Source organism: Dicentrarchus labrax, unplaced genomic scaffold (genome assembly GCF_905237075.1).
Source record: "Dicentrarchus labrax unplaced genomic scaffold, dlabrax2021, whole genome shotgun sequence".
In the NCBI taxonomy this organism is placed as follows: Eukaryota; Metazoa; Chordata; class Actinopteri; family Moronidae; genus Dicentrarchus; species Dicentrarchus labrax.
Window position 1 is genome coordinate 16,285,248 of NW_026136702.1, and position 27,703 is coordinate 16,312,950.

General features: G+C 40.1%; 1 protein-coding gene across 1 annotated transcript in view; it reads left to right on the forward strand.

Moving 5' to 3' along the window:
- Nucleotides 1-27,560, forward strand: part of arid5b (AT-rich interaction domain 5B) — a 73,491-nt gene extending 45,931 nt beyond the window's left edge. The window contains exons 5-10 of the mRNA XM_051379918.1: nt 6,771-6,934; nt 8,498-8,771; nt 13,636-13,688; nt 14,752-14,849; nt 22,923-23,133; nt 23,334-27,560. Coding sequence (XP_051235878.1) covers nt 6,771-6,934; nt 8,498-8,771; nt 13,636-13,688; nt 14,752-14,849; nt 22,923-23,133; nt 23,334-25,355 — 2,822 coding nt within the window. The 3' untranslated portion in view covers nt 25,356-27,560. The remainder of the gene's footprint in view (nt 1-6,770; nt 6,935-8,497; nt 8,772-13,635; nt 13,689-14,751; nt 14,850-22,922; nt 23,134-23,333) is intronic.
- Nucleotides 27,561-27,703: the final 143 nt, after the last annotated feature.

A 27,703-nucleotide genomic window follows, 5' to 3' on the forward strand; every position in this document is an offset into this window, starting at 1 on the left:
ATTTCCATACGTTTATATTAAAGGTGGAGTTTTGTTGTTTACTAGGTTGTAGTGTTTGCCTTTGCCATTTTTTTTGGCCCATTACCGCCACCTGTAGATCACTGGAATAGTGTGAAACCACTGGTAGGACTGTATATTGTGTCACCAGCGTGCTTGAGCCAAACAAAATGGGGCCCAAACATGAATGCTCCATAGTGCTCGTGGAGGTCAGCAACTCCACAAGGAACCTTTGACCTTCAGAAAATTACAATAATGGCACTGGTCCTTGTGCTTACCATACATAAACACAAAATAATTAGAAATCTGACTGCATAGGGATATACTTACGGTGCAAGAGTTCTGTTATTTGTTTTTAAAGTTTTATAAAGTTGTGTTGGTTGACCCAATATACATTGTTTTACCTGAGTCTTGTTTCCATAGTTAGTTATAATCCATAATCAGAACAGACGCAACTATGACAAAAATACCAAAATGTACCTTTAATATATCTCAATTGCTCGTAAGGTGATAATTAAAGTCAACATAGATGAATGTTATCAACATTCTTATGAACTCCTCTCTTCCTCTCACCTGCACCGTAAGAGGACACTGTTCAGAGAGATTTCAGTCAGTAATTCAAACTAAAACTGTGAAAGTGGGGGAGGAAAAATATGATTCTGAATACTCAGTGGAAATTACTTCCTTGTGTAAAATAATATATATTGTATTGTGATTTTGTACCAGTTTCAAAGGCCTTAATTTAAAATTCTAGAAAGTTAAAGTAATTATATATACATCAGCATATGTACAGCATGTATATGCTCAGGTATTAAATATTCCATTCTCTTGAGGTTGGTGTGATGTGGACCCAATGTTTTATGCATAAAACCCTTTAATGTATTTCAGAAACCCAGCCTACTAAAAAAAACAAGGTATATTCTTAGAGATGAACTTGAGTAAGAAACATTAGCTCAAAAATGTTTCTTACACTGAACACTGAAACTTAATTTCCAGTCGCCTCCTGAAACTCCGGTCAGAAAAATGCCGTCCTTGAGCAGAAATACTTGAAATCTCTCCAACCTCTGAGATCTTTGATGTATAGTGAAGATGCACTGTCGCCTGTCACTACTGGCTGAGGAATCAGTCTTCGCTGCCTGTTTTATATTCTCTCTGGTACTGTTGCCTTGCTGCTTTGGAGCTTCCCTTGTCACATCCCTGCACCTCCAGTGGAGTTAAAATGTTCCACCAAAGTGTAATATCACTTCACTGATCACACATTTAATGCTCCGCTGCTCTACAGATTAAAGTCTGTGTCTCAAGAGTTGTATCAGAGGCTGTTTTGTATTGTGATTTGTCAGGCTTTATTCACTATTTGTTAGGATTTATTTACTTTGGTTTTGAATTTTGAAAGGTGCTATTATTGTTCCGTATGAATCATATTTTTTAATCTTGTGAATCATATTCTATTTAATCCTATTTTATTCTGTTTAAATCTCATTTTAGCTTCTGTTTTCCATCCAGGAAGTTCCCTTTTTCGGCAGCATTAGTGCTTCATTATCAGCACTAATTTTGAACACACTAGAAAATGTATCTGCTCAGTGCTTCTATAGTTTAGATATTGTCTGTCATGGTGCCTTTTGTTTTATGACTGGCTGTGAATTTCCAACGCACCACTGTAACCCTGTACGCCAGACCTGAGTGACCTTCTTTGTCTGTGCGTGGGTGTATTCACAGGTAAAGTTTCATTTACAAATCCATCCCATGGGAGGATCCCTTCTCACCTGTGCGGATACATATCTGTCCTGAAGCTGTGGTCATTGTGGTCTGCACTCTTAGGATGTTTTACAGATGTCTTTACGCTGTGTTTGGTTAAAAATCTTTAAAGTCTTCTGCCCCTTAAATGTGTAACTCATTAAGGAGTGACTTCAAATTGACTGAGTAGATCTCTCTTGGAGAATTCACATTGATTATAACAGAGCTGGAATGTAACTCTACTTGTCAATTTCTCTGTGTTGCTTAACCAACTTGAATGATTTCTATATACTTCCTCTAAAGACCTGGTTTATGTTTGAGCATTTATTAACAGGTACGCTGCTATTATGGCAATGTCACTCTTGCATAAAGAGTTAATGAGACATTACTTAGAAGCTATATAACGACTACAAAATTCTACTGTACTGTATTCTGTTCTGTCCTGGGGGACATTATGTACTGTACAGACACGGCCATGTATTGCAACATGAATGTTACCTTTGGCTGCAAGCTATGCTGATAATTGCTGAGTGGGTGTCAGGCCTGTAGTGAATTTGCAACCAAGTGAAATGACAAAATATGTCAAAACATGTTTTTCACCTACTGGTGGTTGTTCTAGTCATGCCTCACTCATCCTTCTCTTCCTTCACCTCTTTGTTTGACCTTGGACCACATTATGGTGAGAGGAAGTTCAAGTTAAACTGTAGAATTAAGAGTTTGAGTGAAGACATGAGTGGGTGTTTTGTTTAATAAAAGTGCAGATTGGTGGATTCTTTCTTAGTAAGTCTGTCACACGGGGGATAAAAACTAGTAACGGATGTTACTAGTTCACATCTGACGAGTTAGAACAGTTGTTATATCCGTAAAGAGGTCCAGATTTATTTGACTAAATGTTAATTATTGAGCTCAGCAGGTTTCTTAACCTGATGTTTGACCGGAGTTGTTTTGTCTGCTCTCTGTAACTTTCCGACTGTAGTATTCCTCAACAACTTTTATAAGTGATTTATTTCAGCTTGACCTTTATGAATGCCCATAAAATAAATGAGCAACATTCATAACAGCTTATTGCTAATTTCCATAATATGATTACTAAGAAGATTGCAATGAATATTGCAAAATAACAGTCCCTGTACTCCTGGTTTGAGTTAAACAAGATTACAGTCTACAGCCATGCTAGCAGCTCTGAGGCTGTACTTAAGAACAGTTTGAGCTAAATGTTCACAATGACAGTGCTAACATGGTGATGCTAAGCACGTATATATTTTACAATATTTACCATCTTAGTTTAACATGTTTGCATGCTAACATTTTTTAATTCTTTTATTAGAGTTAGTATACCTGTACAAATATGAGAAACATAAATCTACATCAGCTGGGGACCCTGAATGTTTGTACAAAATGTTGTGCCAGTCTATCGTGTTGTTGTGGTGGATTGACTGAGTGACCAAAATTGCCTGCCCTTGACCTATACCATTGTTGTGGCTAACAATAGTTAACCACAGCACATATCTGAAGTTGTCACTATTTCAGTCATAAGTGTTATTCCAAACTGCCAAAGGTAGTTGGCTGCTAATCAAGTGAAGTACATCAAAGTATTTTTTAGATCCCTAAGCTTTTAATTTCACTTGGCCAATCACATAAAAAAAATATGCACCATCAGAGCGATCATTTGTCCGTCTACTTTAATGAGGTTTTTTGAAACCCCCCTTCTTTAAAGAGACAATCATTAAGTGAACACATGTAGATATTGAGCTTTTTCTTCAGTCAATTTTGTGAGCGTTATCAACTGAGGCATCCATCAGTTGAATTCTCCAGTCGGCTTGATATGTCTCTCCATTCCCAGCAGCCTCTCAATCAATCAGTCCATTTTGTTGTGGTTCCCTGTGGCTGTACTCTGTTGATGCATAGAACCGTCAGAACCCTTCCCGAGCTGTCTCTAATGAGTTTTTCATTATCATTGACATCAACTGAATGGCAATGAAACTGAGGTATTAGGGCTGTATTTAATTGAATCTGAGGGGGGAGAAATTATTAGACAAAGCCGTGTTGTAAAGCTGTTAAGAGCTGAGAGCGTTCGGCTGCATCCGGAGATCAAGTTGTCAGGCTGTGCATCTCGCCGCTGACTTCCATGGCTCAGGGGTTGTGCTCTGTGACAAGACATGATGGATTCACACCCAGGGGAATACCCCTTACCTGTATTTATGTGTGTGTGGACTCACCTCCCTCCAACAAGCCGTAATCCAGAATGCTGTTCACTACTACCGTTGTATCTGGGGTTGTTGTGTATTTGTTGTAGATGTTTGTGTGTAGGTGTGTGTGTTTGTGAGGTTTGTGTAGGACCAGGCAAGAATCCTCTGGTCACTTCAAGGGATGTCTCCAAGTCATGTCAATGACCCAGTTGAGCTGAAAGCCACAGACTGAGAAATAATTAACTCGATGGGAAGCAGAAAGGAACTTGATAGCTTGGTCAGCAGCCGTTTTTGATGTATGACTATAGTGTCCATTTTTTTGGCTTGTTGAGGGAAGTATCATGTATACTTAAATACATCTCTTTCTTTTCTAGTACATTGACAAAAACACTTAATGCCCACAGAGTGGTAAAAATATCACATCTCCCAGGGCGCTGTAAAATCATTATCTTGTGATGTTTGCTTTGTTTTTCACAGACTATAAATGTCTATGTTTCCATTCTAGAAAATCAATCTGCACAGAGTCAGTCCGTGTTTGATTTTCTTTGTGTTATTCTTAAAGCTGATGACTCCTCCCTTATGCAACTCTGCCACAAAGAGAGCAGATCAGCAGTTCTGCACAACTTCTGCTGCAGAGGAAGATTGCCTGTGCTTGACCTTGTGTGCCTGTCTGTGTATGTTTACAAAAATACATGAATGCACCATTTGACCCCAGTTTACAGTAATATCTACTTGGGTTGTCTAACTGCGTTCAGGTTGTCCTTCATCGATAAGTCAATGAATTTAAACTCGCTCACTGTTGTGTCACCATATGTTACGCAGCAGCGTTTTGCTGTAATTGCAGCATTTTCTTACGCATTTGACCTGATGAAAAATGTAAACAGACAGGCAGGTTATGTAACTCAGTATAGGGTGTCAGGGGGGTTAGTGATTGGACTAAAAACAGAACCGCACTAAGAGTGTGACCTCACTTAGACCTATGCCACATTTGTTTAAACTGATGTCACATGTTAAAAAATAAATCTCCTGCAAGTGAAACCTGCAAGCATTAGTCAGTCATCTGTCACATAATGTTTGTGTTATGTATGATTGTATATGTCTTTTTAATGCACTGTATACGTTTGGCATGTAGTCATAAGTTACTTTACTTAAGATTTTATCTAGTTTAAAAGCACATTGTCTATTTAAGGTTTGTTTTTTTTGTTTCAGTTATACATGTATTTTTTACAGAAGCCTTACAAATGAGCTTAGACTACAAATGCTATGATTTTGTGCTTATGTAGCAAAAATAAACATAAGTAAATTAATAAATGATTGGGTTTATGTAATTTCTCAGCATTAATGAGTAATTGGCAGGATAAGAGAGGCAGAGCGAGCAGCACAATGAGAAAACATTGAAGGAAGAAACACACCCAGCTTTCTAAGTAAAGATTAGTGTTGAAAACTTGTTTTTTTAGTGCCAAAGGGATGACAAATGCACAACAAATGCCCTTGGAATTTACCCTGTGCTGTTTCTCCACAGCGTAGCGGTTGTGAAAATAACAACATGAAGTGATAGGTTGCTGAGTCGTGATCATTTTACCCTTTTTAATGACTGCCTCGTAGTTTTATTCAGCTCCAGTGTTATTGTAACATTTTCTTGATGGGAATTTGATCCGACAAAAATAATCACAGAGTCCTTTTGGCAGAGAACAACCTTGGATGTGATTTAATTGTCATTGCAGATGGAAAGAAAGAATGTTGACGCTGTGAAATACGTGACTGAACTTGGATTGTTTGAAGTTTCTCTCTTTTTCGTTCTCTCTCTCTCTCTCTCTCTCTCTCTCTCTCTCTCTCTCCTCTGAGCTTATCTCTGTTTGTGTTGCTGCGTGGAGGCAAGGCTCTCTGCCAAGAAGTTACATTACAGTCGCGGGTTGACATAAACGTGGGTGTACAAAGGACTTGGAGGGCTTAAATACTTTATTGTGTGTGTAATGTGAACTGAGCAATTATATCTGCCAGCCTTTCAAACAAAGAACTCCTATCAGGCAGGTTCATGTGTTTTTAATTAACAGCATTCAGCTTTAAGACATGAGCAGGCTAAACAGAGAAATAGAGCCATGACAATCAGCACATCTGAGGTGCTTCAGGATAAGGCACTTCTTTATGATGCTGGTGCTGATGGTGAGGGGACAACTATGGAAGTCCGGCTGCAAAAAAACATAGCCATTTTGTATATGTTGTTGTGGTGAGAGTTGGTGAGTTTTTTGTAGCATCTGTATCAAATACTTCTCTTAGCAGAAACTGTTTAAAATATATTCCCATCTGTGGTTTTGTGGGTTAACCAGCATCTGTCATTTACAGTATTATACTAATTGCTTGACTGTTACAACGCCCTCATCTGAAATCTTAAAAATACATCTGTCTGAATTTAAATGTAGTTTCTCTTTTAGGCTTGCAGGGAACTTGAGGATCATGTTTACTAGCACACTGGAGCAATTTGGCAGCCTGCTACCCCATTCAGCACAATGTTGCACTAATCCAGTTTAAAAATAATTAGCTACAGGCTAGTAGGCCTGTGAAATTCCTTTCCCTGATTATAAATGTTCCTGCCATAGCCTCCATCCTCTTCAGTTATAAGTCAGTCTTCCCAGAGAGGAAAAACATTTTTGGATATAAAGGTTTTTATATCTCTTTTATTCTTCCTCTCAAATGTAATATATTAAGATTGTAAGAAGATAGAAACATTAGACTTGCAAAACGGCAAGAAAGAAGTGAAAACACAAAGTGATTTAATCAAACAGTGCTGCATCAGCGCATGCATTTCCCCCTAAATGGATATTTTCATTGTCTCTGTTTCCTTTCCCTCAGCTCCGAACCTAAAGGGGCGACCTCGGAAGAAGAAACTATCCATCTCCCAGAGGAGGGACTCCCAGTGTCAGGCTCAGGGTCAAGGGTCGTCGGGGTCAATGCAGGGGTCAACAGCAGTGGCAGCACAGGACCCCTGCAGCCCAGAGACCAAAACTACTACCAAGGTAAGAGGACATAAATAAAATTAAATGAAAACTCTTTAAATTACATTCTTAAAAATCCAATAAGATATTAATGAAATTACAGGGAAACTTTAGACTATAATTTAAGTTAATTATGCAAATATTTGTGCAGTATAAAAAGGTAGCACTTATGTACATGCAAATATTTATCAGAGAAATAGTAATAAAGTACATTATGTGAACAGTATTATATAGTGAATAGTAACTTAAGGTCCCCTTTCATGAACCAGTTTTGCTGTAATGACATGTGACACAAAACTTCTGTTGTCAGGCAACTGCTTTCCAGGTCATCCATGTATCTTCAGTTACAGAACAAGGCTTCAGTATTATATTTATTTATTTTCAAACAATTCACTGTGAGAGACACAGCAACAGGGTAGTGCAGTGTTATAGTCTACACAGCACCTGCAGTAAAACATGTGAATGTGAAGGTCACATGTTCTGTGAAGGGTTGACCAAGTATGACAGTATGACAGATGTAGTACTTGTGTACATGAGAGGGACAGGTACAGTTCTAATAAAGATATTATATTAGATATTATCATATTTTGGGTATTTTATTTTATTTAATATATTATCAACTGATCAATTAATTAGGAAAATAATTTGGCAGATTAATCGATTGGTCTATAAAATACCACAGTACAGTGAAAAATGTTTGTCACAGTTTCCTGAAGGCCAAAAGTCCCAAATATAAAAAAATCTTAGACTTCACATAAGTCTAGGAAAAGCAGAAAATCACAAATCACTGGGGGAATGTTTGTCATTTATTAAAACAATTATCAAAATATTTGCAGAATTCTTTTTCTGTCGATCAACTAATTGTTGCATCGCTTAAACAACTGAATTTGTTTTCGTCTGACTCATTTATTCATTGGAAGATCAGTCCTGATTACATAGTTTTTGAGCAGCAGTCTCTTTGTCTGTGTGTTTTTTCTCTCTTCCTCCAACCACATAATAGTCATTTAAACAAGTACAACATGGTCCCACAGTGGTACAGTGGTTTTCACTTTGTTTCCACTACATTTTATGAAAACAAGACACAGTATTGTAAATATTGAAGAATCAACTACAACTAAAATTGTGTTACTTGAGTAAGAAAATTTAAAGCAAATTTGTATTGTTGTAGTTAAATCATCACATCCTGTTAACTGAGGCATCATTGATTCTGTATTTTACAGTGCTCCTTTTTATCGAGCCCCACTCTGACAATGGTTGCAATATATTGAAAGTGAAGGAAATATCTGCCCTAAAAGCCCTTTCACAGCTGTTATTCCTATAACCTTGGACAGTTGAATCAATATTAGCAATTCTCTCTCGAAGCAAGAGTCGAACTAATATGTGCCTAATCTGTGATGACAAGAAGAGCTGCTCCATTGATAATCAATGAGAGGCTGCCTCTGTGGCCTGTACGAATATTTGTTTGTGCTTGAACCCAAACACATTTCATCCAGACTGTCTGACATTATTTTAATAACCTACTGTTAAGTGTTCAATTTCCCTCTGAAGTTGCATCCACCGACTCTTTACGCTCGCTCTTCGCAGGTCAAACCCAACTGTAAAACGGTACCCAACGGAAAAATAACCCCGGCAGCCAAACACAAGGCCAATGGCCTCAGCAAGAGATCCTCAGCTGACGAGAAGGAGAGAGGGAAGGATAAGGAAAAGGAGGAGAGGAACGAGAAGGAGGAGAAGAAAGAGGAAGAAACATCAGAGGAGAGCCGAGCAGAAGAGCAGGCTTTCTTAGTAGAGCTCTACAAGTACATGAAAGACAGAGACACGCCCATAGAGAGGATCCCCTTCCTCGGCTTCAAGCAGAGTGAGTAGGACAACTTATTCTCTTATTCACTCACTGGCAATGTTTAAACAATGGAGTACTCTAGTTTGAACGCAATAGCCTAGCAGTAAAGTGTGTGTGTGTGTATACATTTTACCTGGGTTATTTTGGAGATTTAGGTCATAACATCACCAGTGGGGAAGTTTAGCAGGCAGATAGTGGTATCAGAGTACAAGCCACCTGTCAGAACAGGCACAAAAATACCAAAACCTATTCAACATTTCCATCCAAAGAGAGAAAAAGCACATTATTTGAACCCGTGCCTCTTGTTGAAACAGAAGTAAATGTGTCAAATTACAGTTTAGATATCAGAGTGAAACTGCACCATGTAAGTCATTAAAATCCACACAGGGAAAAACCCTGTGTGGATTTTAATCAGCGTCTCTAACCACATGTTATCTATAGTGCCCCCCTATTGTGATCTGACGAGAATTCAGTAGCTGCTTTTCAGTCAAATTGAGGGCAGACTTTGTCCTAACTATCCAGAATATGATGGCTTTAGGAGAAGAAGTGGAGATGGCTGCCAACTACTGCAGGCATTATGCCCAAAATCTCTAAATTACACTGCTGTTAAACTGTAAAAAAAAACAAAAAACACATTCAATCTGTGGTAACAATAAACTAAAGAAATAATTGTCTGTGTTGAGAAAAATCGCAGTAAAAGACTCTGGAGGCTGCCTGTCAGAGCACATTTTGCCTGGCTTTTATATAAGGAGAGAATATCTACTCACACTTGTCAAAGGGGTTTCCTGTGAAGGCCAAGAACGTCCTCTAACAGTGTTAGAAGAACATCACATGTATGGGAACCACGTCTGCCCAAGATGAAAGGTTTCTAATATAGGTTGGATGCTTAGCTTGCACTCAGTGTGCATGGTACAGAAAGGAGAAACATGCACATAAACATTATAAAGGGCGCGCTCTGGGCTCTTGAAACTGAAGAAGTGTGTTTGTTTCACGCGTTTGATCTCGAGGCAAGACACATGAGAACCTGGGCTGTAATCTCAAACTGTGGTTTTCAAATGTACTTCTTTCTCACTCTTTACTCAAGGAAGGAAATCACATTTGCATTCAAGTCAAACGAGCCAGGAAAGATTTAGCCGTTCACATCAGAACGTAGCACGACAACATCAGCAAATTAACGAGAGGCAGGAGAGGGAGAGAGATGTCTATTTAATTTAACAGTGACAGTTTATAGCACAGTAAAACTCATTACTCTAAACTATTACATGAAGGTAAAGCTGTGGTCGCCACCTCACCGCTGTATTTTGACAATCCTGTCATCTTGACTGCCGACATGTTGTTGCTTAAATAGGTCATTGTGGTTGAGGGAGAGAGAGAGAGAGAGTGAGGGAGCGAAGAAGACGTAGAGAGAGAGAGAGAGAGAGAGAGAGAGAGAGAGAGAGAGAGACGAAGGGAGAATTACATACCCAACATGCTTTACTTTTAGTTGGCATTTCTCAGTTTGAGCTCAGAATAAAGTCGAGGTCCACGCGCCAAACTGTTTTACATACAGTACATGCTTTGAATCTCAAAACCAGACACATCATAAGCAAGGCCCTCATTAAATGGTGAAATCATGCTGTTTAAACTTCGTCCTTGGCAGCGAGCACACATCAGCACATGTAAAGAGGAGGAAAAAAAAGGAAAACACATCATAATTAATACAACAAAACCTTAGATGTAATCAGGCGCCGTTTTCATATTCTTCCCTTTAAACTCGCTACAAATGTATTAAAAGATCAAAGAACTCGCTTTCCTGTAATGGAAATTATGTTATTTTAGTTGCGTTTGAGTAATATCTTTTTATGAAGTTCTCTGGAGTTTAACAAAGCAACAGATGGTTGAATGATTTACCAGATTTACCCATGCATTGCTGGCTGGGCTGCTAAAATATCCATTTGATTCCCCCCCCCCCATCTGAGTCCGAACATGGACTACATAATAACTCCATCTCATCTCCTGGCTGTGGAGTATTACCTGATTTTTTAAAGACTGCAATTGTGACGCTTTACAGGCCAGCAGAGAGATATGAACCAATCTGCCTTAACCTCAAATGGCTCATAACATATTTTAAACCCAGTAATATTCATTTTGTTGGTTTAACACAGTGCCGGCTTGTTTGCCTGCCTCGCTCTCATGCTGAATTTATATTTCACTCGAGGGTTTGTATGCATTAAACATTTTCAGAGGAAAGGTGTTGATCTGAGACCAATCGGCCTCTTAACTCTCCGCCTGTAATAATCACAAGATATTCAGTTTACTATCATGCTCAACAAAACAAGTAGCTAATCTTTACATTTGAGCAGCTGGAACCGGAGATTTTTTTTCGTTTTTCCTTGAAAATGGACTTAAACGATTACTCTTATTATAAACATTTAGGGCTGTAACTAACAATTGATGATTATTCTGCCTTTTCTCACTCTTTTGAAAAAGAGTGAGAAAATGCCCATCACAACTTTCCATAGTCCAAGCTGACATCTTCAGATGTCGACATCGATTTCAATTTCAATATTTGTGCTTGAAAAATCACTAAAACTTGTAATGATCAACTAATTGCTTCATTTTCGTTTTCTTAATTTCTTATACCGACTAGAGAAGGTGCCTCAAAATGGTTTCATTCAGCAGTCCTTTCCTTTTTTAATCACAAGAAATGACAGACAATAGCTGGCTGTTGCATTTGAGGAGTAGTACAGTTGGAGAGTTTATTCATGCAAGCTGCTGCCCTTCTATTTTTTATCACTTGGTTAATATTGACTTTGCTCTACAGCTGCTGCCATTGAAGTTGTATGGGTGCAGCAGAGGCGTTGAAAGAAATGAGAGATAGAGTGGATTGAGGGGGAATAAAACAGGAGTAGCTGTGGTTATATTGTATATTTTGAATGCCCTTGATCTGCAAGATTAACTGGTAACTGTGTGCGTGTGCGTGTGACTATTCTAGGCACATGTGTGCCTCAGTGCTCGGGCATCAGCATGTGATTGTGAACATCAGTTCCAATTTGTCTCCCTCTTTCAGCCTTGTTGTCTAATTGCCATGCCATCGGTGTGTCATTGAGGCTGCATTGTGTTCCTGTTTTGTCATCCTTATCTCGGTGATAATTGCCCCTGCCAAATAGAGGGGAATTAAGAAAAGAAATTGCTAATGACAAGACATCTAAGAAAAGGCATGTTCGCTCATTCTCTTTATCTGTTCTGTTCCCTCCCAGTCCCGTGTGCTATTGTGGTAATTACAGTCGATGCATAACAAGCTAGTTAAATAGACCATCTTTCTGTTTCTACAGTCAGAAAGCACAATACGCCGGAGTGCTCAGTTCAAACAGAAAAACCTACCCAGCTCCCTTTGTTATTCCACCCGTGCATTGACAACGGTCGCAGAGAGGAGGGAAGGAAAAAATCAATGCTGTCAAATGCGGAGATAGGAAAATGTCATTTTGACAAATGCAAGGCTTTGTGTACGCACAGATTGAATTTTGATGGATTTCTCCCCAGGCGAGGCCTCCTTTTCTTATTTATAGGCCTTCATATAAAAATGTTAAACAATGATGTTACAGAAAGCAAATACAAATGTCATTGGCACAAAAATTACCCAAATGAACTTGTGGTTCTTTGTTTGTGGAAAATATTTTCTTTCAAAGACAGACAGGCATTTGAAGCCTTTCTGAAAGCTTACAAGGCTATTTTTAGGAAAATGTTACACAAGACTTGTATTTTGATATGGCCTGTCATGGGGTATTTGCATGGGGAAATCAATGCAAATGAATTTGCATTAGTTCAAACAGAAGTTAGAGCATATTGCCAAGCGTTTGATGCTTGTAATGGTTTTCATTCATACCTGCAGGCTGCAGCTGAGGGTTAACAAATCTCTTTGTCAGGATGAAGCATTTGCTGTATTTTATCACATAGCGTGATTGTACAAGTACTCAATATTCATTTGCATCCTTTCAGCTGTAGTGCAGCGTTGCTTTGTGGGAAAATGATAAAAAGCTGTTTTCATTTTACTAGTCCAGGAATATGTAATTATTATTTTCCTTTGAGATGTTTCCATATGATTTATTACCATTGTCTGTCTGTCTGTCTGTCTGTCTGTCTGTATGTCTATCTATCTATCTATCTATCTATCTATCTATCTATCTATCTATCTATCTATCTATCTATCTATCTATCTATCTATCTATCTATCTATCTATCTATCTATCTATCCTGACCTACATTTCAAAAGGAAATATTGTACTTTTTACTTCCTGGCATGTATTTCCATACTATCAGAGTTGTACTGCTGACATATCATATCACTTGTACTGTACATTTTCTATATTGTTTATTTTGTACATATCACACTCACTACCCCATTGGTTTATTGTTCATTCTGTACATTCATTCATCTTTTTATTTGTGCACTTAAGATGAATATGATCTAATTTCACATCTATAGTTCCTAGTTTGCAGACTTAGGTTTTACTTACAAATATGTCATCATCAGCTCATAAAATATGTTGTATTGTTATAAAAAGTATAAAAAGTATGTAAAAGTAACTCCACCATGACCAGTTACAACATACTGCAAATACTGCTTACATGTTTATGCAACACCACTAATGATCGAATAATGTAATATTTAATAATATAACACTCTGAGAGGGGCCAGAACATTTTTCTGGTAATACTTAAATGGATTCTTTTTACATTTTGGGATTTTTGCTTTTACTTAACGAAAGGATTTAAATACTTCCTCCAGCACTGTTTTTATGTCCCTGTCTCGGGTGTAATGACTGTATGTGACGTCATGTGTTTCAGCTCAGGTCCTTTCCCAGAGTTCCTGACTGCCTTGTTTGTCTTCTGTCTCCCACAGTCAACCTTTGGACTATGTTTCAAGCTGCTCAGAAACTCGGAGGATATGAGTTGGTAAGTATTCACATGTGTGGTGATATATTTCGTTCTCTTTCGTCAAGGCCCCTCCCTTCTTTCTTCTTTCTGTTTCCCTCCTGATGTCTCCTCTGTCATGCTCTCCTTTCCTCTATTACCTCTTCCTCCTACCTCCCTTCTTTCCTCCCTGCCTTTTCTTCTTCTGCCCACCTCTTGCCCCTTGAGGTCAGTCACTATTTTCCCAAGAAGAAAGTCTTGCTCATAGCCACATTTAGAAAAAATGATGCCGTTGTTTCAAAACCCCCTTGGAGTGGAAAACACATGTTCCTCTGCTTTGCACTGGTCAGAAGGAAATTGGTCAAATCGCTCATTTTTTCCCATGCTGGAGATGAAGTGAAAATGCACATACATACCCACAAATGTGCACATGTACTGTATGCACGCACATACACAACTGAAGTGAGTCAGAAATAATAAGTATGTATGAGGCATTTAACTTGGCAGCTTTACCTGCCGTTTATTCATTCACTATTCATGTGCGACGTGTTTCCAAAGTGAAGTCAATGTTTGATGTGAAGTCGTCAAGTGTATTGCTCATGCCTGTTCCTTCATTAGCTATAGCTGGTATAATGTCATCCAAACAGACAGCCAGACCAGACCATAAACAGGATACAGCTCATATAATTGGGGCTCATATCCTTTAAAAACCCTCATATCTGCAGCTGATTATCTCACGTTTCATGTCGAGGCTTTGTTAGCTCTGTGGCAGCCTGGAGTTTTGTGTTTTGTGTTGTAGTCTGTCATCTGTTATGGGATAAGGGGTTATAGCAGGAACAACTGGCTGCATGATGTTAACAGAGCTTATTATGTTAGAGAATTGAGTGTTGAGGATTCAATAACTGGAACACCATGACTCAGTAACTCCCCAAGACCTCAAAATGATGTCAGCCACTTGTGTTTTTCTCTTTGTTTTGTTTTTTTGGTTTTCTTTCTTCCTCTGTTTCAATTTGTCTCATTCTGCATTCATCTTATTGTCATCCTTTGTCTCTTGTCTTTTTCTCTTTGTCTTATCGCTCTTTTTTCTTCTCATCCATCCCTTCAGATCACAGTCCGCAGACAGTGGAAGCATGTATATGATGAATTGGGCGGGAACCCCAGCAGCACAAGTGCCGCCACGTGTACACGGAGACACTACGAGAGGTGAGTTATTGTGTTTGGCAGTTGCATATGACACATTATTGCTATGCATGCACACATGGAACAGTTTGCATTGCCTGAAGTGGGTAAACTCCCCCACAGCTGCATCAAATATGATTTCACAATGCTTTATTCATAACATCAGGACACTACAAGACAAATATTGATCTTATTCAGGGGAAGTCAGCGCACTTACACATACATGTAGAATGGTGTTCGCAACAGCGAGATGGTTTGCAAATCACTCATCACTGTCTCTCACTGTTATGGAATGCAGCACCAATAGTATTAAGAAATGCATTCCTTATGGACCTTAATGAATTCGTGATGAGATGAGATTCAGTTATTTTCCTAGGATTAATTGATTAGTTATGTGGCACTATGGAACCAATTATGCAGTAAACTCCACCCATGCTGCTCTACAAGCAGGCTAAAGAGGATTTAAAAGCTTCAAACGACAGCAGTGTTTTGAATTATTAACTGACCTACACGGATACACAAATATACAGTAACCACCCTTTCCTCCATATATGCATTGCAAGCACACAGAGCTGCATGCAAGATACAATGAAAACACCAGTTTAATGTATTCATCTAATCATCCAGTCAGATACTGCAGCATTTTGAACCTCCACATTATAATCACTCAGATGGTATTACCAAACCAAAGCAAGCATATGGATATGATCCTGAGGGAGCTGTGAGGGTATTATGCAGGGCCGCACTCACACACCTACACACACAAACATGCACGCATGCCCACTTTCCCAAGGTTAAACAAATGCCAAATACGATCTTCCCAACAAGAGATAACCAGTCGCTTATGAGGCAGGTCATTCCTCCAGGCCGGCGACCCTCTCCACATCCCTCCGGCTGCTGCAGGTTCATGCATCAGCACAGCTCAGGCACACACGCGCGCACACACACACACACACACACACACACACACACACACACACACACACACACACACACACACACACACACACACAACAAACACACCTGTCAGTAATACAGCAATATGCCAGCAGTACCATATGAGGGAGCTGGGCAGCTTCATATTGTGTCAAGATTGCATGCTGTAAGCGAATTTGCAAGCACAGGCAGTGGCGGCCAGAGAGACTTTTCCAGGAAATTTGTGAAAACATAGGTGGGAGGAGTTTATTGTTCAGTGTGTTGTATTTGTACACAAGTTGACAATGTGCCTCTAAATGTTCTGCTGAGGGTGCTTTTAGTGTTTACACTGATTTTCCCAGTTCCTCCACACTGCCTCAAACTGGGATATGTTTTAAAGCAGAAGCTGCTGTGATGTTCCTTATTTATACTAATAATAGATATGACTTTCAACAGCTAGCTTCACAGATGATGCTGGTCAAATATCATTTTATTGTGAAAGACAGAATATGTCTTTGATCCTTGTTTTGTGACTATCTAGCTTTGAAATCAGCATGATCTGTCTCTGCCAAGAAACTACTTTGAAGCCAGATGTGAAAAGCTATATTGTTCATCAGTTTATAAGGTGTAAATAGGGTCGTAGAAAGGCAGGCGGGGCGGGACGAAACCATGTGGGAAGCGCTGAGGTGTGACTGCTGCTGCGCTGGCCTTTCCCTCTCCAGCCACCGAGAAGCAGCTGAGAGAAAAATAATGCTGAATCAATACAAAGCAATAATATCCACACACTGCAGTGAATATCAGGCTGACAGCGAGGGAAGGTGTAAGAGGGAGGAGTGGGGGTGATGGGGCATGTGTGTGAGAGAGCGCGAGAAAGAGAGAGCGAGAGATCAGCTGAAGCTGAGCAAGTTACCATTCAGGGGAATAATTTTAGCTGAGCCTTGGTGTTTGGGCTGCTTGGAGGGCAATTAGCTTCATTGTATTAACTCAGCAAACACGGCCATTCTCTCCGCATGATGAATGAGGCTGTTTGTGGGCTCGCTGAAGTGTGTGTTTGTTCCCCAGAGGCGTCTTTGTTTCCACCTTTAATCATTAGTCAATGTGCTACAGAAATATAATTCACAGGGAAGAATGTACAGTGTACAAACTGGAACAACACTTATGTTTTCCTCTTCTCTCAGAAGGATCGCTTTTGATTTGTCTCACTGGGCCAAAGAGGTAGAGCAGGAAATAAACAGTCTCAAGCTAGTCGGAGGAAAGGAAACAATATTTCAGGCCATAATTGTTTTAAATTAAGTGGATATTCTTGGCTGCCTTGGTGTTATTTGGGTTAAAGATTGTGAATATCCACAAGCATTCAGCTCTCATTTTAAATTATACACATTATCCCTTTACAGCCCTAATGGTAAAATCATATGAAATGGTTTCCTAGGAGATGTTATTGTGAAAGATGAAGCCAGGGGTATAATCACTATATTTATGCTGTCCAGGAGCAGGTGGTAATCACTGGTAGTAATGGAGTTACATAGCTGGAATTGAACAGGAGATAACCCCAGCTAATTGTCATTTTCAAAGTTACTGTTTTTTAGTCGCGGTGCGGCGTTCATTAGTGCGCAGGGAAAAATCAATGCAGAAACGTCCAAGCCAAGGTCTGCCGCTGCAGCTACAGGGAAGCTTTAATGATATTTATTTAAACCGTTTCCCGAGATTAGCTGTCAGGGCCCAGCGCTCTGAATTAAAAATGAGGTCATGAAAAAGATGGCATCAATAACCTTGAAATAGACTGCCTTTTGCTTCTGTGCTGTGCCATTTTCTGTGTGCTAGCCCCCCCCCCCCGCCTTGCACTTCATGCTGTTTCTTTCATTATACAGGTCAGCGCCTTTTAACAGCTCCTACATATTTAATCTTCCTGGTTTCCTACGTGATCTCTTGTTACAGAAACATCACATTTCACTATCTCTGTTCATTTCTGCCTGTTACAGATTTTTAATACCTCACCATGCCTTGGCACTCTAATGTAATTGCACAACGGGGTTGGTATTGGGGCGTGAGGGTTTTTTTTTTTTTTTGGGGGGGTATCCATGGCAACAGAGAAGCTATTTAGAATAATTTGCTATTTAAAAACTCTGAGGTTTTGGGCAATAGCAGAGAACTCAGATGAGGGGTTTTGGATTAGATCATTTCATTTTAAAAGTATTAGATGTTTGCCAGATGTACTGTACATAGAGTCTGAGGCCTGTGAAATATTCTCCGGCTCAGATCATGCAGATATGTGTTTCTTCTAGGACAGATGCACGCCTGTTCCAATTTTAGTCGACTAGATGTTTTATTGATTCAGCCTTTATTCATTCCTCCTGGTATCGATGTTCCTCTGCATTCACTAAAGCTGCTCTCCAGATATAAAAATACATTTGTTTCTCATAATTATTAGGGAACCTTGAAGCAGTCCTAACAGAATTTTAATAGAATAGAGTTCAGATTTGGTGACAGGAGATTTCTTTTTGAATTTTATTTTGCTCGATGCTCAGTATCTTGGGCTCATCAGCATCTCTCTGCATTGTCCTTGATGTAGTGCAGATACATCAAATGTGGTGCATTACACTTTAGCTTGCCTTGTCTAATACTGTAGCTCAATTACTCTGGTCTCTTGTTCTAAAGCAGGGGGTATATTTGGATTACAATAAGAAGTGCTAGGGAGGAAGTATCACCTACACATCCTCCCTACTTTTTATTCCTAGACTTGAGAGAAGCAGGGAGAGTGAGAAACAAACAATGACAGATTGTGATAAACAAGCAAAAATGATTAAATATTAAGAAATAAAGCAGGAGAGAAAAAAGGCAGAGAAGTTGCAATATGAGAACATCGTTGCATATTGTCTGTCAGCATTCCTTAACACACTTTAAACAATGTCTCAACATGTTGTCCACATCAAAATTGTGGCCAAATTCTTTGTATATTCACGACTCCTCTACTGAATCTGGACCTCAGCTTCAGTGGGAATGCAGCCAAAGAGCTGCATGTTCTTTACACTAAAATAGAAGGCAGCTATTTTAACCTCTGAGAGCTAGATGGTCTCCCCAAGACAAAATGCTTCATTGAGCATTCAGTGATAAAACCTCTTTTTTGCAGCGATCTAACAAATCACAATATTGGGTAACTTCTTTATGCGTGGAATTTAATCAAAAAGTCCAAGGTTTCTTTCCCTAGTGGCAATGAGAAATCACAAATTACGGCACTGATGTGTGACAGGCAATTGACTGTATGAGAGAATCTATTCAAGTCTGCTGAGATTAATAACTAGTTCAGTGTAGCAAATTAAATTAATGACATTCTTGCAGAGATTTCGGTCCACTGTAGGGCAGCAGGAACATATGCTATATATTTTGGGGTATTAATACTTGAGTGTTTCTTTATGCAGAATAGTACACATTTATTTTAACAGTTAGCTCTCTTGGCTCACACCTGCTATGGCGAACATTTACTGCGAGCTGCAGCAGCAGCTAATGAGAGCAAACCCCGGGGGAACAGTAGAGGTCATTTTAAATCTGGTATTTTCAGACTTGACAAAGGACTTAAGTTTTTCATACATTCCTGCGCTGCCCTCCTGTTTTAACTGCATGAATGAGGGTCACCTCAAGTGGTTTGGCTTTGAGACAAAAGAGGGGCTTTGAGGCATGAATCCAAAGCAGAGGGGCCAGCTACAATGTCTGTTTATCCCTCTGCTGGCATCTTGTCTCTCTTTCTCTACAGCGGTTATTGTTCTCTCATTGCTGTGATGATGCTTAATCATTGCATTTCAATTTGATAAAGATTTGATTTTATCTTTTTTATTTTATTCTCTTTTCCTCACAGGCTTGTAAAACTAAGTCATTTTCTTTCCCCTAAATCTTTCTACAACCCCCAGGGGCTTGTCCACCAGCTTTTTAAATAGTTTCTTTTCCTTTTTTTTTTTATGTTTGAAGCAGCTCTTGTGATCTTAACACAACACCAGTTTAAATTAATTTCAGCATGAATGGGGGGGTGTTGAAATGGAACAGCCTGCAGGCTTTTTCCACTTATTTGGTGACTTAGGCATTTCTTGGATTCTAGCACATTGCTTGTTCCTGTAACACAAAACTCAGATGAGAGCAGCACATTGCTGGTAAAGTCACCTTGTTTTTGCCAAGTTGTGTTTTTTGGGGGGAGGTGCTTTGTGTGCAATTCATTATTTCAAAGGGCCAGACATGCTTAGTTGACAGTTGTGGTTTGATGTGATGGTTAACATGTTTATTGATCTTACTGATTCTTAAGATCAGTCAGATATAATACATTATCACTCTCTCTCTCTCTCTCTCTCTCTCTCTCTCTCTCTCTCTCAATAGGTGTGTGTGTGTGTGTGTGTGTGTGTGTGTGTGTGTATATACATATACATATATATATATACATATATATATATATATATAAAGTTATATTTTTATCTTAATTACAAGAGACATCTTCTATCTCTGGATATTCAATGTTTAATCTCCTCACTGCATATTTTAGTTGCTTGATATCAACATGGAAAACGGCTGCTTAAACAAAAGCTGAGTGATAAATTGGCATGAGAGGAAGTTAAGTATTTATTGACCTCATAAAAATGTTGCCTCTCCTGCCTTAATGAAATTCTTTCCTGGAATCTCTCAGTGCAGCACACACCCCCTAGTGGCTTAAATTATTAACTGCACATGGCTTCCTCTCAACTAATGTAGTGGCTGCCAAGCTCAACCCTTCCCCTTCCTTGAAGGAAATTGCTACTTATATAAGTAGTATTGTATTATGAGTGCTATATTACATGATCATGACTAAGTTATATATACACTGCTTGAAATTACTCCAGCCTTTCACACTGAGGGCTCTATTATGATTTAACTTTTTTTTTAAACACAGAGTTAAAAATGGAAAGAAGTGTGAGTGCCCTGTAGCCTGAACCTTCTTTGCTTATTCAGCCATTTCTGTAAATTTACATAAAACTGTAAGAGGCATATGTCTTGGAATTGAAAGTCCCATTATAGAGAGAATTGTTTTAATAGGCTACAATTTTCATCTTATATTTATTAAGCGTAACAAAGCAAATAATTCTGACAATGTAATGGAACTTCCTGAGGCTGATTTTTGGTTTCTTGGCCAACATAGCATCTTAGTCTTTTCCATTTGGAACTATTTAAGGCTCCAGTAATTTCCCGGGCTCAGCTCTTACATTATCCGAGCCTGCGACACCCCAGCCCCCACCCCATATTGACATTCCATAAAGTTGACCCAGGCCAAGGCAGCCGTCTCTTTCCCACAGATCATTGTGATAGTCAACAGTGCACCCTGGTATACTGTATATATATATGCCACTTTTCTAGCCCTTTGATCACTAATAAGACAGCTGGACATGTTGAATACACATTTACCAGCCTGAGGAAATCAAATCCACAGTTTTATAATGGTGAAATATTTCATCTACCTGCCTTCTTTGTGTAATAATTTGTAATTACAGAAAGCCTGAGAACCACTTCTCTATTTGTAATAAATGCTATTAAAAGACTGCATCTTTTTTATCTCTGTGTTCAAGGATTCTTCGTTTCTTTCATTCAGAATCATTTTTGCTCTTCATTAACATGTCATTATCTCCTCTTTCACTCCCTCTGTTTCTTTTTCCTTTTGCTCTCTTTCCCTCCCCTCTTCTCTTTCACAACCCCTTTGCTCTCCGTCTTTCCAATAAGTCACATTTAATAGTACATTTCCTTTCTTGGCCTGGGGCCTGGTGCCAGACCAGCTGTATGAAATGTAGTTTCACCGCTTTCCCTGCCAGCACTTTTGTTCAGAGAAAAAATAACAAAAAATCCCACAGAGCCTCTTGAACTCTCTGAGGCTTTTTTTCTTCCTTTTGAAGAGGAGGCGAAACAGCTCTTGATTCATTGTTTGTTTTACCGCCATGTCCCTTAAAAGGAATACTGCAACCGTCTCTTGTCGTTACACGAGAAGACCTTATTTTTTCTCATGACTGAGAAAGTCATGTTTCTGTCTGGCTTTTATGGATTGTTATTGTAAAAAACCTGACAGAGGAGCTGGAGAGATTTTCAGAGGAGCTTATTGAAGTTTAGAGTGTTGTAGTTTTTCAGTTGTCTTGGTTTCCTCTCTCACAGTGTTTCTTATTTCTGGTCTAGTGCCAATTTCCATTTTCTTTACTGAGCAATAAAAGTCTAAAAGTTTCCCTCGCTGGTTTCTTCATGTCATTATTTTACACATGGGTATTGTTATGTTATCCAGATCTTAATGTTCCCATTAGTTATGACATCAGATACGGAAAATTGACTTGGGAAGTTTTCAGAAGAGAAATAACAGAAGTCAAAAATAGCTGAATGTTCCTTGTCACTTAGTATGGACTTAATTAAGTTGGAGAATATGCAGCTATCCTGCATTTAATCATGTCAAATGGACAGTGTGTATAAAAACTAGAGCTCACTGTTACCAGTCGAAATATTTTATTACTGTAACCACTTTAAGGGCTTCTGTGATTAATCATATTAGTATATTAAATGAGAGATTATGTGGTATGAGGTTCCTTTAAACAATTTGATTTCAATTCTTTCAGACGTTTCCTCGTTTTTATTACCAACCACATTAGCTTTACACACCCACAAACAGAACACGCACACACATTCTTTTCTCTCATGGTTAAACTAAAACCAAATGTGATCCGTCTCAGCAGGAGACAACTGGTTATTCACATTCTCACACAGACACATACTCTGGCACCAATCTGAACCTGGATTTCCCCTAACCAAGATTAATTACAATAGGATTGTTAATGTTTTCCAGGTATTAAAACAAGGAGATTTTAAAGCAAGCTATTTGATACTCTGCATGCCTGTGGTAAAGCTGCAGCTCATTCTGTTTTTGGTATTACCAAACAAAATACTTAATTGTCCTTTATTCTTTGGCATGGAAAACAGTGAGGTTGTTTGCTTCGAAAATTCGAATTCTCTGTTGAAACGTATAGTTTTGTGTATTTGTTGTTTGGTTAAAAATGATGTGTGTGTGTGTGTGTGTGTGTGTGTGTGTGTGTGTGTGTGTGATGAACCAAAACAAAGATTAGTAATTGTGCCTGACAAGGACGACATATCATGATCATACAATAAACTCATCTGCATTCCTCTGCCTGCATTTTTCCTCAGGCTCCTCCTTCCTTACGAGAGGCACATTAAAGGCGAGCAAGACAAACCCCTTCCCTCGACCAAACCCAGGAAGCAGGAGGGCGGCCAAGAGAAGGCTTCAGGAGCCAAAGCCAAAGGAGTGGGGGCCAAGAAATTGAAAGGCCCCAACACTCCCAAGCTGGAGAGTAAAAAGGACAGAGGGGAGACAGTGAAAGGCCAAGAACAATCACAGGTCAGTCACAACTGCTGCCTCATCAGGATTCCTTCTTGCTTTGAATTCAATTTAATTTTAATCTCCCTGTGCTTTGTCATCAATGCCTCACTGGCTGTCTTGAATTCCTGTTGTCTTTTGAAATTGCCAAGTAATAAGAAAATAGAGGAGTGTCTTATTTATTTTACTTTGAGAACGAACTATCATGTTTCTGCATGCAGGACTCCAAGGAGAAAGAGGAGAATCATGAGCTGTCCACAGCCATTAAACAGGAGATATCTCTGAGAGATGAACCAATTGTAATAGAGGAAGAAGAGTTACATCTTACCCTTAAGAAAGAGGAGTCCTTGGCAGGGGAGCAGCCATTGTCACTCTGCCCCAAAGAACCAGACTGCAGAGCCCCACAAGCTGGTCTTCCCCTCCACACAGGGCCCGGTCCCCAGCCTGAATGGAGGCCAATCAGCGAGGCCCTCCGAGCAAAACTCTCCTGTGAACAGCAAACTGAAGGGCATTTCATTCCTAAAAACCCCTACCTGCCTCATCGTTGGGACCAGAACAAACTTGCTGGACATGTTGCTCTGCCTGAGCCCTCAACCAGGGTCAAAAACTCCATAGAAAGTCATGGTGGGAGAGTGGGGAAGGTGTTACCAATGTGTAAGCAGGAAGACAGACAGTGTATAGACTTGAGCACAGATTCCTTCCCAGAGAAAGAAGACTATGGGGTCATTAAGAAGGAGTCTACCCAGGGCCCTGCACAGACGGCTCCCTACTGCAAGGCCAGCCAAGGGGTCATGTCTCCTTTAGCCAAAAAGAAGCTCCTCTCTCAAGTGTGTGAGTCAAACCCTTTCTCCTTTACTTCTACTTCTATTCAGCCTCCACCTCCTACAGCTACTTCCTCTCTCCATGTCATATCAATGGCTGAAAGGGAGAAGGAGAAGAGAAAGGGTGAGGAGGAGGTGGCTGGACAAAGGCACGGACCTTCGGACAACATACCAGAGGTAGCCCCCATATTCAGGCCATCAGTCATTCAGCATGCCCAGAGCAGCAAGCCTCATCAACAAGCCACCAGTGGCCCATCAGAGAGGAGCCCTGCCGGGGAGCTTTCAGAGTCCTACAGCTGCCGGATGAGCCATCACCTCCAGGCTCAAGTCAACCCGCCATGGCAGCCCTATCTCCCCCGAACCCATGCCCAGGATGGTGTGGAGAACGCCGGGGAGTCGCTACTCCACGGCCCAGGTGCTCAGCCCCGGAGCTACCCGGGTGACTGCTACTCGTCCCCTCACCTCCACAGTCTGTACAGGCAAACTGAGAGCTGCTTGAACCAGGAGAGGATGGCCGGTTTCCCCAACGGAGAGCGGAGAGAGCACTACACCAGGGACCGTGAAGGCAGCCAGAGTTTTGTCTGTGGCAGCCTGGAGCAAGAGGGCTTAGCCTACAGATCTCACTACAGTGACAGGACTCAAACACACGGAGAGAGGAGGGAGGCAGAAGATGAGCCCAGAGACTTCACAATCTCTAAACCTCTCTCTCAGAGGGTGTCCTCCTTCTCCAAGCCCTCCTTCTGCAGTCTCCCATATCCCATCTTGCACCAGGGTTTGGATTCCCATCCTAAGGCGTGCCGAGTTCCTCCTATGACTATCTCTCCCCCCAAACAGACCCCAACAGAGTCATCGCAGTCATTTCCCAGCCCAAAAGCTTCAAGTGATTCGTCCCTCACGAGCCCCATTCGACCCAGTAAGCGGAGCTTAGTGGAACCAGCGGGTGAGGAAGTCCCAGAGAGGAAAGTCCGTGTGGTGACGCCAATCCACCCTGCTGGTGCAATCCGACGCAGCGACCCAGAAGAACTAAAACCAGCTGAGCCAGCCCATGCCATTCACCTCAACAACCATCTCCCTGAGGGCCACCCAACGACTACCTACCCTTCACACCACGCTGCATCCTTCTACCCTGGCATGTATGCGCCTGGCAGCCTGGTCTCACCAGGAGCCCAGGACGGGCTCCAGCAGCACCCAGGTCTACAGTACCTGAAGAGCCAGTCAGCGGTCTCTCCCCTCGTGCCCCCCTTAGCCTTCCACTCCATGATGCTCCACAGGCAGCTGCTGGCCTCCAGCCCCAGCCCACACCACTTCTACAGACACCCGGGAGGGGCAGCACTGTACGGGGACCTGCTGCACCACCTGTACCCTCTCTCCACGCTCCCACCACCTCAGCTGTCCTCGGTACACCCCAGCACCAGACTGTGAGGGAGAGAGGACGATTTATTTCTCCCTCTACTTCTTCATCCTTAGAAACTTTTTTCAGCTTCTCTTTATCTTTCTCTCTTGCTCTGGGATTGTGACTCGGTCGAAAGAAAACACTGATTATGAAACTTTGGCTGATTACAGACTGATAAACTCATCAGTCAGACAGAGTGAAAATTCCATTTTCTTTTTTTATGTGTGTATGCATTTGTTTATATATACGTTGCACTGTTCCTTATTTTTATCACCACTTACTGTATTTGTGTTGTTGTTGTTGTATCCTTATTTGCACAATGCTCATGTGTATGTGCTCACAAATCAGTTTGCCGCTCTCAGTCACCATGAGTCAGGTTGTTGCTCTGGATGTGTGAAAAGTGGAGGGCAACAGAGAAAAGCCATTTGTTTACTGCGTCTGAGGGCTAAACTTTTTTGCTTAAAAACACTAAGTAACATGACGACGTAAATGAAATTCTTTATATAACTAAATGATGCGTTCACCATCGCAAACAATGTTCAACAGCTGTTAAGCGCATTATTACACTTTAGGCAGCCAGTGGCGTTGCATCTGTTTACATGTCTCCACGCTGAAAGCTGCTGCGTGTTTGTGCCACAGTAAATCCACCTGAACATCAACACTCACCGCGGTGCTGCATAACATGAAATAGCTTCATCATAACATTCAGAGGTGCTGTGTGTAACAGATGTACTGTAGATTCACATTTTTACTCCGTTCAGGTTTTTATTTGTTAAATTGTATTTCAGTTCAGATCATACAACACAAGCAGTTGTCATGTTCAATCTGTTGACAAATCATGAATGTTTTTTTGTGAGAGTTAATGAAAAGCCGTTTTTAATTTTTACTTTCTAAATGGAAAGTAATTTGACCCCCAAACCCTTTGTGATGAGTAGACTGTAGCAGCTTGTTTTTGTCTGTAGGACCAGCATAATGAAGCAGCCGTCTGCTGTGGAATGCTCACCACAAGAAATCAGCATTTCATCTTTTTGTTCTTGACTTGAAAAGCTCTTTTTTGGTGAACAGACTCTTTTATTCAACACGCTGAAAAGACTCACTGTATGATTTGATAGGAATGTTGTCACTTAGGATATTATTGCTTTGCAAATATCTGTGCCTTTCGCAGTCTTGGATTAGAGTTAGCACTACAGTTGTTAAGGTTTATCTTCTGTAGCAGGGTAGGAATATCAATATTACTGTCACTCTTGTCTGAAATGCAGCGCACAGACACTCATACAGAAACGCTATGGCACACTTGGTTATCAGACACCAGACTTGGTAGGTAAGGCACAAAAAATGTAAAGTTTTAAAAATTTAAACAGTTATGCTTTAGCCTTATGGTTAGTATTTGTGCTTAAATAAATCTATTTACTTTAGCTTGACTGTGTCAGGCAGTTGATTATAGAAGAACCTGAAAAGATTTACTGATAGTTAATATTGACACAAGTCTGGTGTCTGTCATCCGCAGGGCATATGTGCTCTATGTGTTTTCTAGCAGTGATGAAAAGGTACCAGACGCCATAAAGTATGCCTACCATGCTCCATAGCCTGAGGTGGAAAGACAACACCTGCTCTGGCTTTTACAACCACTATAATTGCAATCCAGGATAGTCGAAATACACAGTCAACATGTCTGGTGTTTCAAAAGATGAAAAAAAAGAAGCTGTAAATGTCTATGTGTAAAGTTTTACTGAATACTTAGATAAAGACATTCATTTCTGATTAAGTACTGTACATTTCTGTGTGTAGGTAATACTGGCATTAGTGCTGGCTCCTGTACAGAACAGTCATATGGGATCAATTCATGACAACCCCTTCTCTCGTCTTATTTTCTGTGTAAATAGCACTGTAGATAGTACCGCGTGGTTGTTATCATATAAACTGTTATAATCTGTAAATAGTATAAAAACAGTATAAGTCGGTTACACAATCTAGCTGTGTCCTTGTTTGCTCTGTTTCAAGGTCACCGTGATCATGTTAGATTTAAACAAACACTACAATTTAAGAATTAGGATACTCTTTATTTGTTGTCGTTTCACTTTTTTTCCACGTTGTTTCCATTAATGTGCATCCTGAAAGTGTTTTTGATACAGTAGCCATCTGTTTACCAATCACCCAGCTGGCAAGCAAGACAAAAAATAAAGACATTTTGTATATGACCTCCTGTATATTTAATTAAAATATTTTACTATCTATACATGTTTCCTCACTTGTGTTCTTTAACCCAGCTGCAGATAAATAGCTATGGCTGAATAAACTGATATTTAATGCCAGTGTACTAACGTCACGTAGCTGTTTTTTTTTCCTGAGTAAATGCAGTGTGAATGGGGTTTTATTA